The sequence below is a fragment of the Hordeum vulgare genome, chromosome 3H (genome assembly GCF_904849725.1).
Source record: "Hordeum vulgare subsp. vulgare chromosome 3H, MorexV3_pseudomolecules_assembly, whole genome shotgun sequence".
Lineage (NCBI taxonomy): Eukaryota > Viridiplantae > Streptophyta > Magnoliopsida > Poales > Poaceae > Hordeum > Hordeum vulgare.
In genome coordinates this window covers 520,522,634-520,542,920 of record NC_058520.1, presented here as the reverse complement: position 1 = coordinate 520,542,920, position 20,287 = coordinate 520,522,634, and the positions used below count along the sequence as shown (strand labels likewise).

The following is a 20,287-nucleotide window of genomic DNA, read 5'->3' as shown; positions in this document are numbered from 1 at the left end:
GACCCGTGGACCGGTGTCGTGCACGCTTATTCCATGCCGGTTCCCCATGCTCCTCCTCCCGGTCTCCTAGGTCCCCGGCCCCCATCGCATCAGGCGTTCTATGTCGCGCCCCAGCCGTACATAGTGCCGGACGGCCCTCTCTCACTTGGCCAGCCGGCGCAGTCAGGCTAGCAGCCGTCGCCCCCTCCGGTCCAGCAGGCGCAGTCAGGCGGGCAGCCGTTGCCCCTGCCGGTCCAGCCGCGCAGTGAGGCGGGTTTACCCCGCCCCACTGGGAGCCGGCTTTTCTCGCGACACTGCACTCCGCCCCTACACGGACAAACTACACTAGCGGTGGTGAGTGGTACATGGATACCGGCGCTACGGCCCACATGGCTGCTCATCCCGGTACCCTTCACACCTCTTATCCCGTCAACACCTCTACTCGCATCACCGTCGGTGACGGTTCCTCTCTACCCATTACTCATATAGGACATGCTTATTTTCCCTCCTCCTCCACACCACTTTCTTTATCCAATATTTAGTTTCACCTGACCTTATCAAAAATCTTGTTTCCGTTCGCTACTTTACACGTGAAAATCCCGTTACTATTGAATTTGATGAATTTGGTTTTCTGTCAAGGACGCCCGTACCCGGATGGTGCTTCACCGATGTGACAGTATTGAAGACCTCTACCTGGTCGGCTCGACTGCCTCCTCCACCTACGGCGCTCCTGTTGCACTCGCCACCATCGTGGATCTTTGGCATGCTTGCTTGGGTCATCCCAACCCAACCACCCTTCGTCATATTCCTTAAAATTTTCTTTCACATGTAATAAGAACACGAATCACTCTTGTCTCCTGGTCGTCCAGACGACAACCAACCGTTTTCGCGCTCGAGTGCGGAGGCCGAATACCGAGTAGTGGCTAACACAGTTGCCTTGTGTTCCTGGCTTCGATAGATTCTACAGGAGTTGCATCGCAGTGTCACCAAGGCCATGGTTGTCTACTATGACAACGTCTCTGCTGTGTATCTTTCCGCCCATTCTCTTCTTTCGTCTCAGTCTCGTCTTTTCCCAGCTATGGTTTGATACATCCCAAACGTATCTATAATTTTTGTTTGTTTCATGATCTTTTGGGTGACATTGTTATATGTTTTGCTACACTTTCATACCTTTTTACACATATTTGGACTAACCAACTAACTCAGTGCACCCAGTGCCAGTTTCTGTCTACTGATGTCTTTTTTTGCAGGGACTGTTACCCCAATTTACCGAGTCCCAAAAATCCTGAGAGAAATATATGAAAATCAGCGTGATGGAAGCTTCGTGAGCACCAAAGATGGGCCAGAGGGGAGCCACGCTTCGCCCAGACAGCCTCCTTGCGCGGCCTACCCCCTGTCCGCGCCCACAGGCCCCCTGGGTAGGGCCCACCTCCTCTGGTGCCCTACCTTGGCCTATATTTACCCACCGTGGAGGAAACACTGATTGCGGAACCCTTTTTTCCAGAAGCAATTCCGATCTCCGCCGCCATCGCCAACAAGTTTCAAGGGACCAGAATTCCGGTGTCGGCACCCTGCCGGGACAGGGAAGTGCCCCCGGATTCATCTCCATCGATGTTGCTTCCTCTCTCCATGAAGTGGGAGTAGTTCCTCCTCGGGGTTGAGGTCTTCTATAGTAGCTATGTTGTTAATTCTCTCTCTCATGATGTGATCTTGATTGTGATCATGGGCTATGTTAATCTAGGGTGATCCCATGGTGTTTCCCCTTCTTCTATGTATTGGATTGATGTACTCACTTGATCTTATCTAGTATAATCCCCGAGACCATGGTGACAGCGGTCTATTGGACATGGATTAGAAGAATATTTTCATGAGTGACTTTCTCTTTTTGTGAATTGATTGAAGATTGAGAGTCTCTTGGTGCTTGTCTTTGACTATCCTTGAGATATGTTGTGGTGATTGTGGTACTCTCTTTGGATGGTCGAGGTGACATTGGGAAATACATAGATGAGAACTACAAACTCTGAGGTGTGCTTTTGTAGCCCTACATAATTCTCGTCCTCTCTTGATCACAGAGGAATGACCTGCGAGTACGTCTCCATTGCATGTTTTAGTGGAAATATCATCTCATTGGACTATGTCAATGTTGTTGGGAGTTGCCACTAGTGAAAGTATGAAGCCTATGCCTTGTTTCTCATCATTTTTACACCGTTTATGCTCACTTTTTTCACTTGGTACCTTGCTTCCATTTTTATTTCAGATCTACAATACCTTGTTTTACCATCCATATCACTTGCCTTTTAACATCTCTTCGCCGAACTAGTGCACCTATACAACTGACAATTGTATTAGGTGTGTTGGGGACACAAGAGACTTCTTATATCTTAATTGCAGGGTTGCTTGAGAGAGACCATCTTCAACCTCTACTTCCCTGAGTTCGATAAACCTTAGGTCATCCATTTGAGGGAAATTGATGTTGTCCTACAAACCTCTGCGGTTGGAGGCCCAACATAGTCTACAAGAATAGAAGTGTGCGTAGACATCAAGCTATTTCTGGCGTCGTTGCTGGGGAGGTGAGTGCTTGAAGGTATATCTTTAGATCTTGCAATTAAATCTTTTCATTTCTTGTTTTTACTTTCACTAGTTTGTCTTAATGGAAAACAAAAAAATATGAGAGAGCTTTATAAACTTTATCTTGAACTAGGACATGAAGTGTTTGAGGATAAAATTAAAAAACCTATGGAACTTCATTATTTGCATAACAATTATGATGGTGGCAATGTTATTAGTATGCTTCCTTTGAATACCAATATTGCTAATGACATGGAAAGCTCTAAGCTTGGGGATGAAGGGTTTGATGAACATGACATTTTTAGTCCCCCAACTTTTGAGGAGAAAATTTTCTATGATGATTACCATGATGATAATGATAGTCCTACTTTCACTATTACCAATGAGAAAGATTATGCTTATGTGGAGAGTAAGAGTACCTTTTTGCATGTGGATCATGGTAACAATGCTTTTAAGTGATACTTATATTGTTGAGTTTATTCATGATCCAACTGAAAATTATTATGATAAGGGAACATATGCTTACAGATATTTCAATAATATCAAGTTCCCTCTCTTTATGTCGAAGGTTTTGAAGTTGCACTTGTTTTGCCTTCCTATGCTTATTGCATTGTGCTTCAATAAATTATTCTATTGCAATATTCCTATGCATAGGAAGCATGTTAGACTTAAATGTGTTTTGGTATTTGCTTGTTGATTCTCTCTTTTTTCTACAACTCTTATTCCTACAAGAGCATCATTAAAATCTTAAGCCTATCTTTATGGCTATAAAGAAAGAGCTCCAGGGAGACAACCCTTGTTATCTTTACTTTGAGTTTTTACTTTCAGTTTTTAGTGGTCTTGATGTGTGTTACTACTTTAGAGACATCATTGTATCTTTATTTTTAAGCTTTGTGCCAAGTTTTAGTCTCCGATTGCAAGAAAGTTCAAAAGTTGTGACATGTTGTCGAGAAGCAGATTTTGTCTGCTTGACGGAAAAATTCACCAAACATCACGCGATTATCTTTTTGATCTGAATTGTTTTGACAGTCTGCTCTATACAATTGGCATTCTGGCGTATGTTTTGAGTTTTTTGATTTGAGTTGCAGAAGTGCCCTGAAAAAATTCTTTACTACCTGCTAGTCTGTTTTTCACTGATTCTGCCACGTTTTGCGTTTTCATCGTTTTGCAAATCTTAAGCTTGCTTTTCCTTTGCAAAAAACTTTTGGAAATCATGAGAAACAATATATTTTTATGAAAATATTTATTTTCAGTAGGTAATGAACTATTTTATCATGGCTACTAACCACTCTAATCAGCTTATGATGAGTTTCGTATGAAGGGAGTTTTCAAGTATGCGATGGAAGATGATGAAAGAAGATCCAGGAGTGTCAAGCGCTCTAGCTTGGGGATGCCCCCATGCACCCCCAACAAATATTCAAGGAGACTCAAGCGTATAATCTTGGGAATGCCCCCGTGCATCCCCTTCTCTATCAACAATCATGAGTTCGTCCATCTCCATGCTACATTTTTATCACTTCATATGTTATGTGCTATGCTTGGAGCATCCCGCTCTTTACTTTTTTATTTTGTTTTAGTTTTTCTTGATATTCATAACAAGTCGGAACCTAGCCTACCTTGTTTGGGAGAGAAACACGCTCCATTCCACTCTAGAACACAACATAGGTTTTCATGCTTATCTTTTTGTGTGTTCTCTATCTTTTCGTAGCTGCTGTCATGTTTAGCTCTTAGTTTTCATGCTATATCTTTTTAAGAGCTTTTATTTAGGTTTCTTACGGAACTCTCTTGAGTTATCATGCTTATATTGTTTAGAGAGTTGGCTTGTTGCACTAAGTTGTGTGTCTTGCATGAGTAGGTAATTGAGGTTGCTATTTAAGTATAGTAGTAACTTGCAATAGTTTTGAGGTATTGATTTGAGTAATGTTTGGACTATTGGTGCCAAGAGCTTGAGCCTATTAGTGATAAATGTTGTATTTTGGGAAATCCGTGTGTTTATCAAAAACTAAAAATTAGTTGAGAACTCTAGCTACTAGATTGATCGCTAACCTCTCGAGGGGTTGGAATATATAGAGTACCCTCATGTTGCCATGGGTCGAGGACGCACAAGGATAACCAAACCCCCAAAAACTCCTCCTCGGGGTACTTGTATCTTTGTGAATTTCCTAACTATATAGAGAGTTATCGATAATAAGTGTATGAGTTCTTCGGACTAATGTGAGTATTCGATTGTTGGCACTTCCACCATCTATATTTTGCTAGCCTCTACGGTACCGTGCATTGCGCTTTCTCACCTTGAGAGTTGGTACAAACTTCGCGAGTGCATCCAAACCCTTGGCATGATACGCTCTGTCATCATAAGCCTCATTATATCCTTCCTCAAAACAGCCACCATACCTTCCTATTAAGGCATTTCCACAACCTTTTTGAGATACATTGCCATGCAACATCCACCATCTCATGACTTGATCTTCATGTCATACATGATTTTTCTTGATCTAGGAGCTGCATGCTAGTTGGGATTTTCCCTTATCATTGCTACATGACACACTAGTTCCATTTCTTATCCTGCTACACTGGCATAGGCATACATTTGCATACATCATGATAGTTTTCACTTGTCTTTATGTGAGTACTTCTTATAAAGTGTGATGATCTTCTTTTTATTCTTGTAGAACATATAGTGTTGCCCTTAAGTGAGGAAAAGATCCCAAAGAGGACAAATGAAAAGATCACAAAGAGGACAAATGAGAGATAAAAATAAAGAGCCGAAGAGGCCACAAAAAAAGAAAAAAAGAGAGAAGGGGGCAACACTACCATTCCTTTTGAAAGATCCACACTCGTACTCCATTGCTATATTTGTACTACATAGAGATTATCATTCATGCATAACTATGTGGGGACCCTTAGACTATAGAACTTGGCTTGCATATTCCAATGTCGAGCCTCCTCAAATGAGCTCTAGGTCTTCATGAGCAAGCAAGTTGGATGCACCCCCACTAGTTCCATTGGAGAGCTTACCATTAGCTCATATGTGCATGTGTTGCATGGCAATCCCTACTCCTCACATCATATCTATCATTTGGCTTTCTCTCGCCTATGGTTGCCCTCATTGATGTGAGCCTTTCACACCTTTTTGTCTTCCTTCCCCATCATTGTTCTCTTTGCCATCCTAAGTGTCAACATATCTTGCTTGCGCTCATCCATTGCATGAGTGCTCAAAGTCGAAAGGGAGAGGATCATTTTGACTTGTGTGTGACTGGTGGTCTGGGGATGAGTCAAAATAAGATTTCGAAGGAGACCAAGTGTGAAATTTTAGTAGATTGAGTTCTCAATTAAAATATTTTTATGCTCTCAACCCATCTCCCACTTCTTGCACGCAAACACCATTTGGAGACATTCGAGTCACGGACAGCGAGAGCTCTTGCACCTTTATGTTCTTACTTTGTTAATTTCAATACAAAATATAGACTCTTGCTTGTTATTGTCTTGACTTGAATTGCATATCTTACTTGCTTTACTTTGAAGTTCTTATATGTGTGTTTGCATGTCACCATAGAAATTATTTGTGCTATCATTTACCTACTCGAGGATGAGCAGGAATTAAGCTTGGGGATGTTGATACGTCCCAAACGTATCTATAATTTCTGTTTCTTCCATGATCTTTTGGGTGACATTGTTATATGTTTTGCTACACTTTCATACCTTTTTATACATATTTGGACTAACCTACTAACTGAGTGCACCCAATGCCAGTTTCTGTCTGTTGATGTGTTTTTTGCAAGGACTTTTACCCCAATTTACCGAGTCCCAAAAATACCGAGAAAATTATATAAATATCAACGTGACGGAAGCTTATAGAGCACAAAGGTGGGCCAGAGGGGAGCCAGGCGTCGCTCAGGCGTCCTCCCTGCACGGCCTACCCCCTGGTCGCGCCCACAGGCCGCCTGGGTGGGGCCCACCTCCTTTGGTGCCCTACCTTGGCTTATATTTATCCCCTGTGGAGGAAACGCTGATTGCGGAACCCTTTTCTCCATAAGAAATTCCGATCTCAGCCACCATCGCCAACAAGTTTCGGGGGACCAGAATTCCTGTGTCGGCGCCCTGCCAGGATGAGGAAGTACCCCCGTATTCATCTCCATCGACGTTGCTTCCTCCCTCCATGAAGCGGGAGTAGTTCCTCCTTGGGGCTGAGGTCTTCTACAATAGCTATGTGGTTAATTCTCTCTCTCATGATGTGATCTTGATTGTGATCATGGGCTGTGTTAATCTAGGGTGATCCCATGATGTTTCCCCTTCTTCTATGTATTGGATTGATGTACTCACTTGATCTTATCTAGTATAATCCCCGAGACCATGGTGACAACGGTCTATTGGACATGGATTAGAAGAATATTTTCATGAGTGATTTTCTCTTTTGTGAATTGATTGAAGATTGAGAGTCTCTTGGTGCTTGTCTTTGACTATCCTTGAGATATGTTGTGGTGATTGTGATACTCTCTTTGGATGGCCGAGGTGACATTGGGAAATCCATAGATGAGCACTACGAACTCTAAGGTGTGATTTTTTAGCCCTACATAATTATCGTCCTCTCTTGATCACAAAGGTGTTAGAGCATATATCTCCATATGTGGTTTTGGTAATTGATGACAATTCCTATGGACTAATGGTTGCCTTAAGTTATATTCAAAGGATTTGTCCATAGGCACTTCTTGAAGTCCATCTGTTGGGTTCAAGGAGTTTATATGATGACCAAGATGTTATTCAAGGTATTATCCAAAGAATGGTCATAGAAACACTAGGTTGATCAAGATCTCAGACAAAGAGTAAATCAAGATGATCAACACACAAAGCGTATAAGATGTACCGAGAGGGATCAAGTGATCCCATGGTATGGTAAGCATTGTCCATTACGTGTTTGTGTACTAACCCATGGTCTTTGTGAGACTCCTATGTGGGGGTTAGGTGTGCTTCCATTGGGCTTGCGTCAAAAGGAAGATCTCATACAACCCATGAAGGATGACGTCAAGTGGTGATCGTCATCAAGATTGTGGTGTGCAAGTTCAAGTGGATCAGCACGTATATATCATTGAAACTATTGTCAATGATCATGTGTTGATAAGGACAACCTCATGTGCTAACAAGGACAAGATCAAGATAAGCATTCCTGAGCACTACATGCTTGATTCTTGTGGATGTTCACATGGTGGACAGGACAAGATCAAGATAAGCATTCTTGAGCACTACATGCTTGATTCTTGTGGATGTTCACATGGTGGACAAATGAAGATGAATACATAAGCTAGGCTTTCCGCATTGTGTATGGGAAAGCTACTTGAAGACTTCATCATGTCTTGCTTTCAACTTGAGCCAAGAAGGAACAACAACATCAAGCTCAGGTGAAAGGGCTAACTCAAAGGTATCAGTTCCTTTGACGTTAGTGGTGCGGAGTGATGATCGGCGAATAAAAGTATACACTCAAGTATGGATCATCAGTACTCTTTTATGATTCTTGAGTCCTTAGGGATCCCGCATTATTAAGAGGGGATCACAGGTTTTGCGATGAACTTGCTCAAACTACATCTTCACTTTCTGCTCAGACCACATCTCCACTGCTTTGCTGTTATCTGTAAACAGAACCAGTGCCTCGGACATCCGGCTCCCTCCGGACGTCCGAGGGCCGGACGACCGACTGCTTCGGAAATCCGGAATCCTATACCAGAGAAATCAGAGCCATATAACTCGGATTTCCGGCTCCCTCCGGACGTCCGAGGGCCGGTCAAGGGTCGGACGACCGACCACCTTCGGAAATCCGGAGCCCTGCACCAGAAGAACATGAGCTCTATAACTCGGATTTCCGGTCCTCTCCGGACGTCCGGTCGCTGTTTAATTCAAAATAGTTTCAGTCGTATCTACAGGCCTCGGACGACCGACCCCTGTTGGACGACCGACCCCTCGCGGACGCCCGGACTTCCGACAACTGTCGGACGTCCGGACCCTGTGTGACTTAAAGTATCCCCAACGGCTGTATTTCACTCCCCACTATAAATACCCCCCTCCCACTTCGTGAGAGAGTTTCCCAACACAGCCTTATCCTCATAAGAACACACTTCTACCTCACACACATTTGCTCACACCAAATCTTAGATCCCAAGAGCATTTGTGAGCCCCTTTGAGAGTTGTTCCAATCAAAAGATAGATCGTCTCCCTCTCCTTCTCTCAACCCAAGCTATTTGAGATTTGAGCAAGTTTTGAGCATTCCCCGTGATCTTGTTACTCTTGGAGGTTGGAGACTCCTAGGCGGTAGGAGTTCTTCGAAGAGGAATCAATCCGTGTGATTATCCCCCGGAAAAGTTTGTGAGGGTTTGGAAGCCACCTCAAAGGCTTACCACTAGTGGTTGAGAAACGCCTTCGTGGTGTTATCTCAAAGGGAGAATAGGGTGAGCCTTCGTGGCGTTGGTGTGCCTTCGTGGTAACATCCACTTCTCTAACGGTGACTAGCTTCCCTCCAAGGAAGTGAACATCGGGATACATCTTTGTCTCAGTGACCTTGGTTATCCTTAACCCTAACTCCTTACTTGTGGTTTACTTGTGTTACTTGAGCATACATACATTACATATTGTTTGTGCTCATTATATTGTGTTGGCCATTTCTTATACAAGATTAATCATTCAAGCATACCCTCTATATCCACACGTACATACTTGCAGCCCTTGATATATCGTGTGATATAGTGTGATCTAGTATCTTGTGTTGTTCACCTACTTGTCGTGTGATATAGCTCAAGTAAGTTTGTATAACTTACTTGTGCTTGTTAGTAACTGCATTGTGTCCATCTTGGTAGATCGTGTTGTTGATACACGTTGCAGTGCCTAGTGCATTTAGGATTTGTGCTTGACAAGTACCCTCTTAGTTTATTTCCGCATTAGGTTCAAGCCAAATCTGAAGAAGTTTTTAAATAGCCTATTCACCCCCCCCCTCTAGGCGTCATCGAGGTCTTTTCAAAAGGAATGACCTCCGAGTACATCTCCATTGCATGTTTTAGTGGAAATATCATGTGATTAGACTATGTTAATGTTGTTGGGAGTTGCCAATAGTGAAAGGATGAAGCCTAGGCCTTGTTTCTCACCATTGTTACACCGTTTATGCTCACTTTGGTCACTTGCTACCTTGCTTCCATTTTTATTTCAGATCTACAATACCTTGTTTTACCATCCATATCACTTGCCTTTTAACATCTCTTCGCGGAACTAGTGCACCTATACAACTGACAATTGTATTAGGTGTGTTGGGGACACAAGAGACTTCTTGTATCTTAATTACAGGGTTGCTTGAGAGAGACCATCTTCAACCTCTACTTCCCCGAGTTCGATAAACCTTAGGTCATCCACTTGTGGGAAAATGCTGCTATCCTGCAAACCTCTGTGCTTGGAGGCCCAACATAGTCTACAAGAATAGAAGCGTGCGTAGACATCATGGTCCATCACCCGTCTCGCGCCTGGTGCCACAGACCGAGATTGTCTCGCACCCGTGTGCAAGATTTGCATGTCCTGCGTCCAGGGACAGGACCGTGTTCGTCTCGCGCCTGGTGCTACAGGACGACTCGATGGAGGCCACTTGTGGCCGGCCTATGGGGTCTCCGCATTGGGGGTCAACCATGGATGCGAAATGCCGGGCCTTTTGGCTCGTCTGTTCGGTTGGAATGGATGTAGGTTTCGGGTGACGTGGTATCAAGGTCTTGGATACCGGGGTGGCGGCCCAGGAGGTGGTGGCGCGGTGCTCATGTGCATAGCTCGTGCCTTGGTGCATCGTGCTTGCCATGGCCGTGTGGACGATGTGGTAGCCGAGGTGTGGCGTTCGTTGGTTGTGAGTGTTGGCCAGGGTCAAAACCTTCTCTTTCTTCAGAAGGAGCAGCGACGGCGAAGCTCGTTCCCTTCTTGAAGGCGTTGTCGCGGCTCTCATTAATGGTCATGTTGCTCCGGAGGAAACTCTGATCCTCGGATCGGGCAATGGCGACGCTCCGGTGTCGCATCCTTGCTGAAGGCGTCCCCATGGAAGCCACGGTTCATCATATGCGGCTTCACTCCATCGCGGTGGCATGTTCATGGTTGAAGCACCCGGATGCTATTAGTGCTAGAGATGGTGTTGATGCGTTCAGCGCCTATGTATCCTGCCGAGGGTGTGTGTGCGTGTGTTATGAAGGAATGGGTTTGTATCAGATGCTGTTGATTGTTGATTTACATATAAAACGGTGAGAAAGCTTTTATCGGTAATTCATGCACGTGGTCATGATCTCGAGAGGAAATATGTACATTGGTGCATCACTTGTTGTCTTGTTGTCTCCGGAAGCGAGTGCGGGTGAGTAAATATTTCATTCCAATGTCATGGCAAAAATTATATTACCTCGGTCCCACTTACTTATTTGAGATAAAATAATTCGAGACCGAGGGAGTATCAACTAATGTTAATCAAGTATTGAAAACAAGACATCCAAGTACTTGAAACTGTATACTAGCACACCGATAAAATTTGCACGTCAAGCAAATAGATAGGTCAACAATAGAGTGATCAAAATGTGTGACACAACCAGTATGTCAAAGTAGCAAAAATACAAGCCAAGGAAGCAGACGAATAGTCGCACCGAAAGACTTCTCAAAATCTTACCATCCTTCACCCGTTCGAGGTTCTCAAAGGGTGAGATTCTAGAGGCATTCTCTCATATATAACTATACATGCAATCGTCGATGCGCGGAAGCCAAAAGTGGCACATTAAAATGTTGGAAATATGGCCTATATGCAATAATGAAATAGTTATTATTATACTCCCTGTTTCAAGATAATCGTTTATTATCCATGCTAGAATTGTATTAAATGGAAACAGAAATACATGTGTGGATATATAGACAAAACACTGTCCCTACTAAGCCTCTACTTGACTAGCTCGTTGATAAAAGATGGTTAAGGTTTCCTAGCCATAGACAAGTGTTGTCACTTGATAACGGGATCACATCATTAGGAGAATGATGTGATGGACAAGACCCAAACTATGAACGTAGCATGTGATCGTGTTGTTTTATTGCTACTGTTTTATGCATGTCGAGTATACATTCCTATGACCATGAGATCATGTAACTCACTGACACCGGAGGAGTGCGTCGTGTGTATCAAACGTCGCAATGTAACTATGTGACTATAAAGGTGCTCTACGGGTATCTCCGAAGGTGTCCGTTGAGTTAGCATGGATCAAGAATGGGTTTTTTCACTCCGAATGATGGAGAGGTATCTCGGGGCCCACTCGTTAATACAACATCACAAACAAGTCTTGCAAGCAATGTGACTAAAAAGTTAGCCACGAGATTTTGTATTACGGTACGAGTAAAGAGACTTGCCGGTAACGAGATTGAAATAGGTATAGAGATACCGACGATCGAATCTCGAGCAAGTAACATACCGGAGGACAAAGGAAATGTTATACGGGATTAACCAAACACTTGACATAGAAGTTCAACCGATAAAGATCTTCATAGAATGTGTAGGAGCCAATATGGACATCCAGGTCCCACTATTGGTTATTGACCGGAGAGTGTCTCAGGTCATGTGTGCATAGTTATCGAACCCGCATGGTCCGCACACTTAAGGTTCGTCTTTTGTCACAACCTATTCACGTCCTTCTTCTGTACCTATAAAAAAGGTCACTCCTCTTCACAGGGACACACCAGACTAACACCTTCCTCACACCATCAAGTTCCAAAGCTGTGAGGTACTCCTAGGTTCTCCCTATCCTGGCTTGCAGCGTGCAGTGCAGTTCGGGACAATAGGCCTCCGAAACTCCATTTCTTGGAGTCTTGTAGGGGAGAAGGGTGATAGGGTTTTTGGGAGGCTTTACTACTAACCTCTTCATCACACACACCACGAACGCCGATGACTAATTACCCAACGACAATTCTTCCCCGACGTCGTCAACCTCTTTAACGACATGGGTGACAACAATGTCAACGCCAACGCCGACGCTAATGCTACTACCACTGCTCAGTATGTATTTGTATCCTTTCTGTTCCTGATTTTACTAGAGTTTCTTGGTCTAATATCTGTTCTAGATTTATTCTCTTCTAGCACACATGTTGAGATGATATTTGCCTCCTCTACAATAGTTTGCCTCCCTAGTCTTGCCTCTTTTATTATGGCCTACTTTTCTCAAGTTTGCATGACTAGTCTTGTCTTTTATTATAATGATCATATTTTATTTACTTTTATTTCTTTTAAACCATTTAGTAAATTGTTCATATTTCCAACATAAAAGTATAAACACTCTCCCTCTATAAAGAAATATAAAAGTGCTTAGTGCTAGACACTCATATATTTATTTACCAAGGGAGTACCACACCACATTGTTGCATAGACTAAGCATCCAAGCTTCCCCGCTTTTGCAAGAAATAAGAGCATCTAAAACCGGGCGTCCTAAATCGGCCTCAAACGTTAACGTCCACGTGACCCATCTGGTCACTAACTGGTCACGAAAATCTGATCTAGATGGACGCCTCAAACGGACCTCAAACGCTCGGGTTGACCGGCACCCCTAATATCCAGCCCAAACATGAGACGGATATGGACGCGCCCGCCGCATATGACTAACGATGGGGTCCCATGCGGAATCGCCTAAAAATCCGGCAGTTCGACGGACGCCTCCTCCGTCACTGCGGTGTGAAGGTCGTGTGGCGCCGCTCCAGCTCAACGCCAAAGGACAAATCCGACTATTTAAGCCAGTTGGCGTCCCCCAGCCCTAGCCCATCCACCTCCATCCTCTCTACACCGCCACCCGAACCTATACGCCTCCTCTCCCCCGCTCTTCCACGCTCACCGACATCGCCATGGTCCGGCAAAAAAATCACCACCTACGCGATGCTCACGCCAGAGCGTCGGAGGCGGATCGAGGAGGAGATCCAGGTTAGGCATGCCGCACGCCTCGTTGTCGGGCTGCCATCGGACTCGCGGGAGCCGAAGAAGGAGAGGTGCAACAACCAGAGGAGGAGGAGGGAGAGTAGCTGCCAAAGCTAATGGAGGTGGCGGATCCGAAGGTGGACGAGGCGGAGCAACCTGCTCTGGGGTTCAACATGGTAAAGGCGGAGGCGGAGTTCAGCATCGTCCAAGCCAAAAAGATGGCGGAGCACTAAACCATCGTGGAGTCCATCCAGGATGAGGTTTATGTGGAGGCCAACCGACAGTTCCTTTGGCAGAAGCACGCGATGCCTAACGCGCTCTTCGGTGAACACGAGGCGGTGATAGAGGAGGACGAGACTGGAGCAAAGCAGGTGGAGGCGTCGCAACAACTGTCGTCCATGTACACGAAGCTGGACACGGAAATAGTCTGACATCTTTGACAAGGAGCAGATAGGTGATCTACGTAGTACATATGTTTTTTGTTTTGTTTGAATGCTTTTATATGGATTTAAAATTTTAATGCATAAGACATATCCGATGGATATGTTGAAGGACATTTAAATGGTCATATTTGTCATAGGTACTTGCAGATGCTCTAATAGAGACAGCGAAATTGAGATCCATCAAAGCCAACTCCAAGAATCTGCATAGCACATTGGCCAGTTTTCCACGTCGAGGTTAAAGCACGATTAACAAGCTTATCCTTCCTTTCCACAAAAGGCCATCCCGATGAGCAAACCACGACCCGACACCAAATCCCGCTGCCCATGGCGCCCGAATGGGAAATAATACTAGTAATTAAAATACAGCATCGCTGCCTGCCTGCGTGTCCTAATCCCATTTAGCACCTACAGCACGCACCAAGCAAGTGGCTAAATCAAAGCCGAAAACTTTTGACCGCAGCGGGAGCTCTTTTGTTGTTGTTGTTGTTACTGGTGGTTGCGCTGGTGCTGGATGTCTGAGCAACCAAGGGAGAATTTTGGGGCCATCGTGATGTGGCATCGCCTTGTTTTCTCCACGCCCTCCGTTGGACGCAAGGCACGGCTCGACCCAAATCCTGTTGTTTGGTTGCTCTGCTTAACCACTACCCACCAATCCATCCACCCTCCGTGCCTTGCCGAAACGAACAAGAACGACACACGGTTGTTCTCTCTTCTATGGCCAGGAATGCTGAACCTACGGAAGCAAAATTCAGAAAATACTGCAGGAGCACGAGTGCAAGTTTGGTTGCTTGCCACGGAAATGCTACGATAAAAGTTTGGCGGTTTGACGGGGCGGTGTTGGGGGTTAGCAATAAGTAGTGTAGTTGTCTTCACTCTCCCGTTTACCAACAACCACCACCCAAACCTTGGTCCGGCCGGCGGCACTACAAAAGCAACAGATCGCCACCAGCGTGGTTACCCAACCCATTCACCTGCTGCGAATCTACACCCCACCAACCAAATCCTCTCCCGCAAAGTACGCACGGCACAGCAACACATGCAGCAGCCGCAGCAGCTCGCGTGAGCGTGGGCGGGTACACTAGAGCCGAGCTGACGGTGATCACCACCATGGCACCATGCTCGTCGTCGTAGTGTGCTACAACTAGCGGCGACAGCGAAGGCGAGCGTGCAGTGCCGCCACTGTCGACAGCTTTCCGGTGGGGGCAGGGAGGCAATACATCGAGTTGGGGACGGGACGACGAGGGGGGAGGAGGCAGGAATCATTCGGCTGCAAAGTTGCCGGCGCCACCTCGTCGGCACTGTCCCCGCTTTCCTGGGCCGCGTGGGGGCCGCGCCGCTGGTCCTGCGTGATTGGGTCTGGGTGTGCTGCCGCTGCGCCACCACCACCGCACCGGCACCAGCACCAGCACCAGCACCAGCTGCGGCCGCTCCCATCTTTTCAACAAGAGAGAGAGATGCTTCCGCTCCTCCTTATATCCACGCTCCCGGCCTTCACGCTGCTCCTCGTCGCCCGCGCCTCCTACAAGCCCTGGAAGCTGGTGCGGGAGCTCGGCCTCGTCGCGCTGCTGCTGGCGCGGGAGTTGCTCCGGCACTCCGCCTCCGCCGCCGCGGGCAGGAAGGAGCAGGGCGCAAGAATGCCGCCGCCGCCGCCGTCCAAGGCCACGACGCCGCCGCCCGCATTGGCGGAGGACGACGACGCGGCCGCGCTCCCGGTGCTCGACCTGCCGGAGCTGGCGCTGGAGCGCGTGCTGGAGGAGCTGTCCCCGGCGTCGCTCGCCGCGATGGCGTGCGTCTGCGCGGGGCTCAGGGACCGCTGCTCCATGGACAGCCTGTGGGCGCGCCACGTCCGGCGGAAGTGGGGCCGCGTGCTCGGCGCCGCCGCGCGCAGGGAGTGGGGGGCGGAGCTGGCCGCCGCCGCTACCCTCCCGCGCCCGGCCAGGCGGCGGGGCTGGGCGGACTCGCTGGCGTGCGCGTGGCCCTTCTCCTGGATCGGCCGCCGCTGGCTCAAGGAAGAAGACGCCGCCGCCGCCGCCGCCCGTTCTTCACCCGCGCCGCCGGCGGACTCGGTGGCCGCGTGGTACCGCGCGCTCGAGTGCGGCGACTTCTGGTTCCCCGCCCAGGTGTACAACCGCGAGGTAGTTAACACTTAATTACCTTTGCCCAGCTCTAAATTAAAGTTTGATCCGTCATTAGATTAGGTAGATCAGGCACAGCTCGCTTCGCTGCTGTTTCTTTCTTGCAAAAAGCTCGCTTTTTTAATGGTGGGATAAGCTGCTCTGTTGTGTTTAGCAGGACGGGCATGTCGGGTTCCTGCTCTCCTGCTACGACGCTCACCTCCGCTACGACCGGCGAACCGACACCTTCACCGCCAGGTACCACTCGCCACTCATCACTCCACTCCACCTGCCCGAGATCGATGGAATTCATGACTGGTTCATAAGCTGTTCTGATCAATCAGTGATCGATCGAGATATGTACGTATGGTTTAATGCGTGAAGGCGATGAGAGCATGGGATATTTTCGTCCTGCTTACGATGTGTTGATTGACGGTGTGTTGTGAATTGTGATAGGTACCCGCCCCACGGCCGGAAGCCGGCCAAGGAGGAGGAGGGCGTGCAGTGGTGCAGGGTCCGCGCGGCGCCGCTGAGCACGCCGGCGCAGGACCTCCACGCCTCGGGCTGCCTGGAGGACCTCCGCCCCGGCGACCACTTCGAGATCCAGTGGCGGAAGAACAAGGATTTCCCCTACGGTATGTATGGGTTCTTGCTCTTGGCCTGCCGATCACTCACTGCATGCCCTTGCTGAATCGGCCGCGCCACTGCATTTGGTAGTAACGGATGCTTTCTTGTGATGATGGATCACAGGCTGGTGGTACGGCGTCGTGGGCCACCTCGAGTCGTGCAACGCCAACGAGCATCTCTGCCGCTGCCATGAAGACGGTAACGACCTGCTTCATCCGTCTCCTCCTCTGAGATTGTGTGTCTTTTCTAGCCGTCCTGTAACACGTGCGGGCGGGATAAAACCTCAGGGAAGATAAGAAACACGTGAAATCTATTATTCGGGGACACAACACGTCGAGGGCAACAAAGATTCGTTATCCCGTAGGAGATGAGATAGGATCAGATCAACTTGCGTGAAACGTCGTGGCTACAGTCTCTCTGATCATTGCCCTCCCGTGATCTTGCGCCCTTCGTCCTATCCACAGCCCAGAGTCTGAATGTGTCTGGCATCTCATGCGTTCTTATCCATATCCACAGCGTGTTCCACTTGTTCTTCTTCTGCCATTGTGTTGTGTGTGTGTGTGTGTTTATCTGAATTTTCTTTGATGTGTGTGCTGTGTCAGATACGATCATGCTGGAGTTCAAGCACTACGCGGCCGGCTCGAGGTGGAGGCAGACCACGGTGAGCAGGAAAGACCACCGGGAGAAAGGGGACGAGACTGACGGCTTCTACGGCGGCATCAGGAAGCTGCAGACCAAGGACGAGATCTCCACGTGGCGGCGATTCTGGCCGGTCGACGTGCTCAGCTGAACCTGAACATATACCTGCCGCTCCGTTGTACACCTCATTACCGGCGGCCTGGCTGCCGAGCTGCGGCGTTCGAGTCCCTTCACCTACTGCTCCTGCGGCGTTCCTCTGAAGAGTCTGCTCATCTGCTGCTCCTGCGGCGTTCCTCTGAAGAGTCTGTTCACCTGCTGCTCCTGCGGCGTTCCTCTGAAGAGTACGTTCACCTACTGCTCCTGCGGCGTTCCTCTGGAGCGCAGGACCTCCGAGTTGGTTGCAGCCGAGAAGCGACGAACATAGGTCGTGTGAATGATGATGTATAGCTTCACCAATCCTTCAGTTCGCACGGTGCTGCTGCGGGTTCCTAGGTTTGTAGATTTTCAGAATGTTACATGGCATAAATCGACGTGCAGTTGTATCTTTTCCAGTCATGCTAGTCAAGTACATACAGGTAGCCGCTGCTTCGGACGTGGACAGCAGCCCTGCTTGCTGGAATAGTTGTGCGGATCTCACAACCAAATGCTCAGCTTCGGGACACGCTTGACGGACTGCGATTTTGTCCGTTTAGATCGGCCCGACGGACATCACCATTCGATATAACGTTTGGATCGGCGCATGCATCCAATGCTGGTCTGATCCGTTTTTATCGGCACGTGAAAATAGTAATAAAGCATTTCAAAAATAATAAACAAGCATTAATTAAATATTAAAAGTCGGTCACGAAGACGGTAAGAGTCCACGCGTCTCACTATATTAATTAAACATAAAAAAACTAAACTACGAGACAACCCTAGACGGCTATGGCGGCAGCGTCGAGTCTGGTCAGGTCAACCAGCGTAGGCGCACGGCCCGCCCAGGGGAACGCCCTATTCCAGTGTACAGCTGTCTGCACCTTCGTCGTCTGTCCCGTCGACACGGGTTGTACTGGTGGCTGTGGCAGCACAGCACGGGCGCTCCTCCTCCTCCATCTACCATCGTTCCTCCTCCGCCTCCTTTTGGAGCGCCACCTACCTACGGTTGTCGGTGCTCCGCCGCCACGTGTCGCGTCTTCGAGTGCTGGAGGTAGGCTTCCTCCTGCTGCGATGTCGCGCCCAACCGGATGGGCGGCGCGCTGACCCACTCGCGAAGGCAGCCGGTCCACTCGTAGACCTCCTTGTTGGAAATATGTCCTAGAGGCAATAATAAATAGTGAACCGGACCGACTTTATACGTACTCTTACATGAGACTGGTTCCACCGCCCGACATGCAATTGTTGCATAAGATGGATAGCGGGTGTCTGTCTCTCCCACTTCAGTCGGATCGGATTCGATGAAGAGGGTCCTTATGAAGGGTAAATAGCACTGGCATATCAACGTTGTGGCTGCCACATAGGTAAGAAGTGTTCTTGCTAAAAACGCAAATCAGCCACGTAAAACTTGCAACAACATTAGAGGACATCTAACTTGTTTTTGCAGGGTATGCTATGTGATGTGATATGGCCAAAAGGATATGATGTTATATATGTGATGTATGAGAATGACCATGTTCTTGTAATAGGATTCATGACTTGCATGTCGATGAGTACGACAACCGGCAGGAGCCATAGGAGTTGTCTTAATTTATTGTATGAGATGCAACACCATGTGATTACTTTACTTCATTGCTAACCGTTAGCCATAGTAGTATAAGTAATAGTTGGCGAGACGACTTTCACAAAGACACAATGATGGGGATCATGATGGTGGAGATCATGGTGTCATGGCGGTGAAAATGATGATCATGCAGTGCCCCGAAGATGGAGATCAAAGGAGCAAGATGATATTGGCCATATCATGTCACTATATGATTTGCATGTGATGTTTATCATGTTTTCATATCTTATTGGCTTAGAACGACGGTAGTAAATAAGATGATCCCTTACTAAAATTTCAATAAAAGTGTTCCCCCTAAGTGTGCACCGTTGCGAAGGATCGTTGTTTCAAAGCACCACGTCATGATCGGGTGTGATAGATTCTAACGTTCGCATACAACGGGTGTAAACAAGATTTACACACGTGAAACACTTAGGTTGACTTGACGAGCCTAGCATGTACATATATGGCCTCGGAACACGGGAGACCGAAAGGTCGAACATGAGTCGTATGGTGGATACGATCAACATGGAGATGTTCACCATGGATGACTAGTACGTCTCACGTGATGATCGGAAACAGGCTAGTCGACATGGATCATGTATCACTTGGATGACTGGAGGGATGTCGATCTAACTGAGAGTTCATTAAATAATTTGATTAGATGAACTTAATTATCATGAACATAGTCAAAAGGTCTTTGAAAATTATGTTGTAGCTTGCGTTGTAGCTCTACTGTTTTTTAATATGTTCCTAGAGAAAATTTAGTTGAAAGATGGTAGTAGCAAGTATGCATACTAGGTACGTAAACTCAGGATTATCCTCATTGCTGCATAGAAGGCTTGTGTCCATAATGCACCACACGGTGTGCTAAACCCCAAGTGTCGTCTCTAGATGTTGCGAACATCTGACATACACCTTAGTGATGACTACATGATAGTTTAGTGTATAATACTTAAACGGCTTAGAATTGAGGCGCAGAAGATGTTTCAAACATCACGGGACATACGAAATGTTCCAAAAGCTGAAATTGGGATTTCAGGCTTGTGCTCTTGTTGAGAGGTATGAGACCTCCGACAAGATTCTTAATCTATGAAGTAAGGGAGAAAAGCTCAATCGTTGAGCATGTGCTCAGATTGTCTGAGTACTACGATCGCTTGAATCGAGTGGGAGTTGATCTTCCAGATGAGATAGTGATTGACATGGTTCTCCAAAGTCACTGCCACCAAGCTACCGAGCTTCGTTA

At 47.1% G+C, this 20,287-nt stretch overlaps 1 protein-coding gene across 2 annotated transcripts; it reads left to right on the top strand.

Annotated features, from left to right (window-relative positions):
* The first annotated feature begins 14,774 nt into the window (after positions 1 to 14,774).
* On the top strand, positions 14,775 to 17,857 carry LOC123444645 (F-box protein At2g32560-like). 2 transcript variants are annotated; one of them, XM_045121434.1, is made up of 5 exons: positions 14,775 to 16,061; positions 16,216 to 16,298; positions 16,497 to 16,675; positions 16,791 to 16,865; positions 17,270 to 17,857. In XM_045121434.1, the coding sequence occupies exons 1-5, from the start codon at positions 15,381 to 15,383 to the stop codon at positions 17,455 to 17,457; spliced, it is 1,206 nt and encodes a 401-aa protein (XP_044977369.1). In that variant the 5' UTR covers positions 14,775 to 15,380; the 3' UTR covers positions 17,458 to 17,857. The 2 variants fall into 2 exon arrangements, with proteins under 2 accessions (XP_044977369.1, XP_044977370.1); XM_045121435.1 differs by having other exon boundaries at positions 14,777 to 16,061; positions 16,219 to 16,298.
* The last annotated feature ends 2,430 nt before the right edge of the window (positions 17,858 to 20,287 follow it).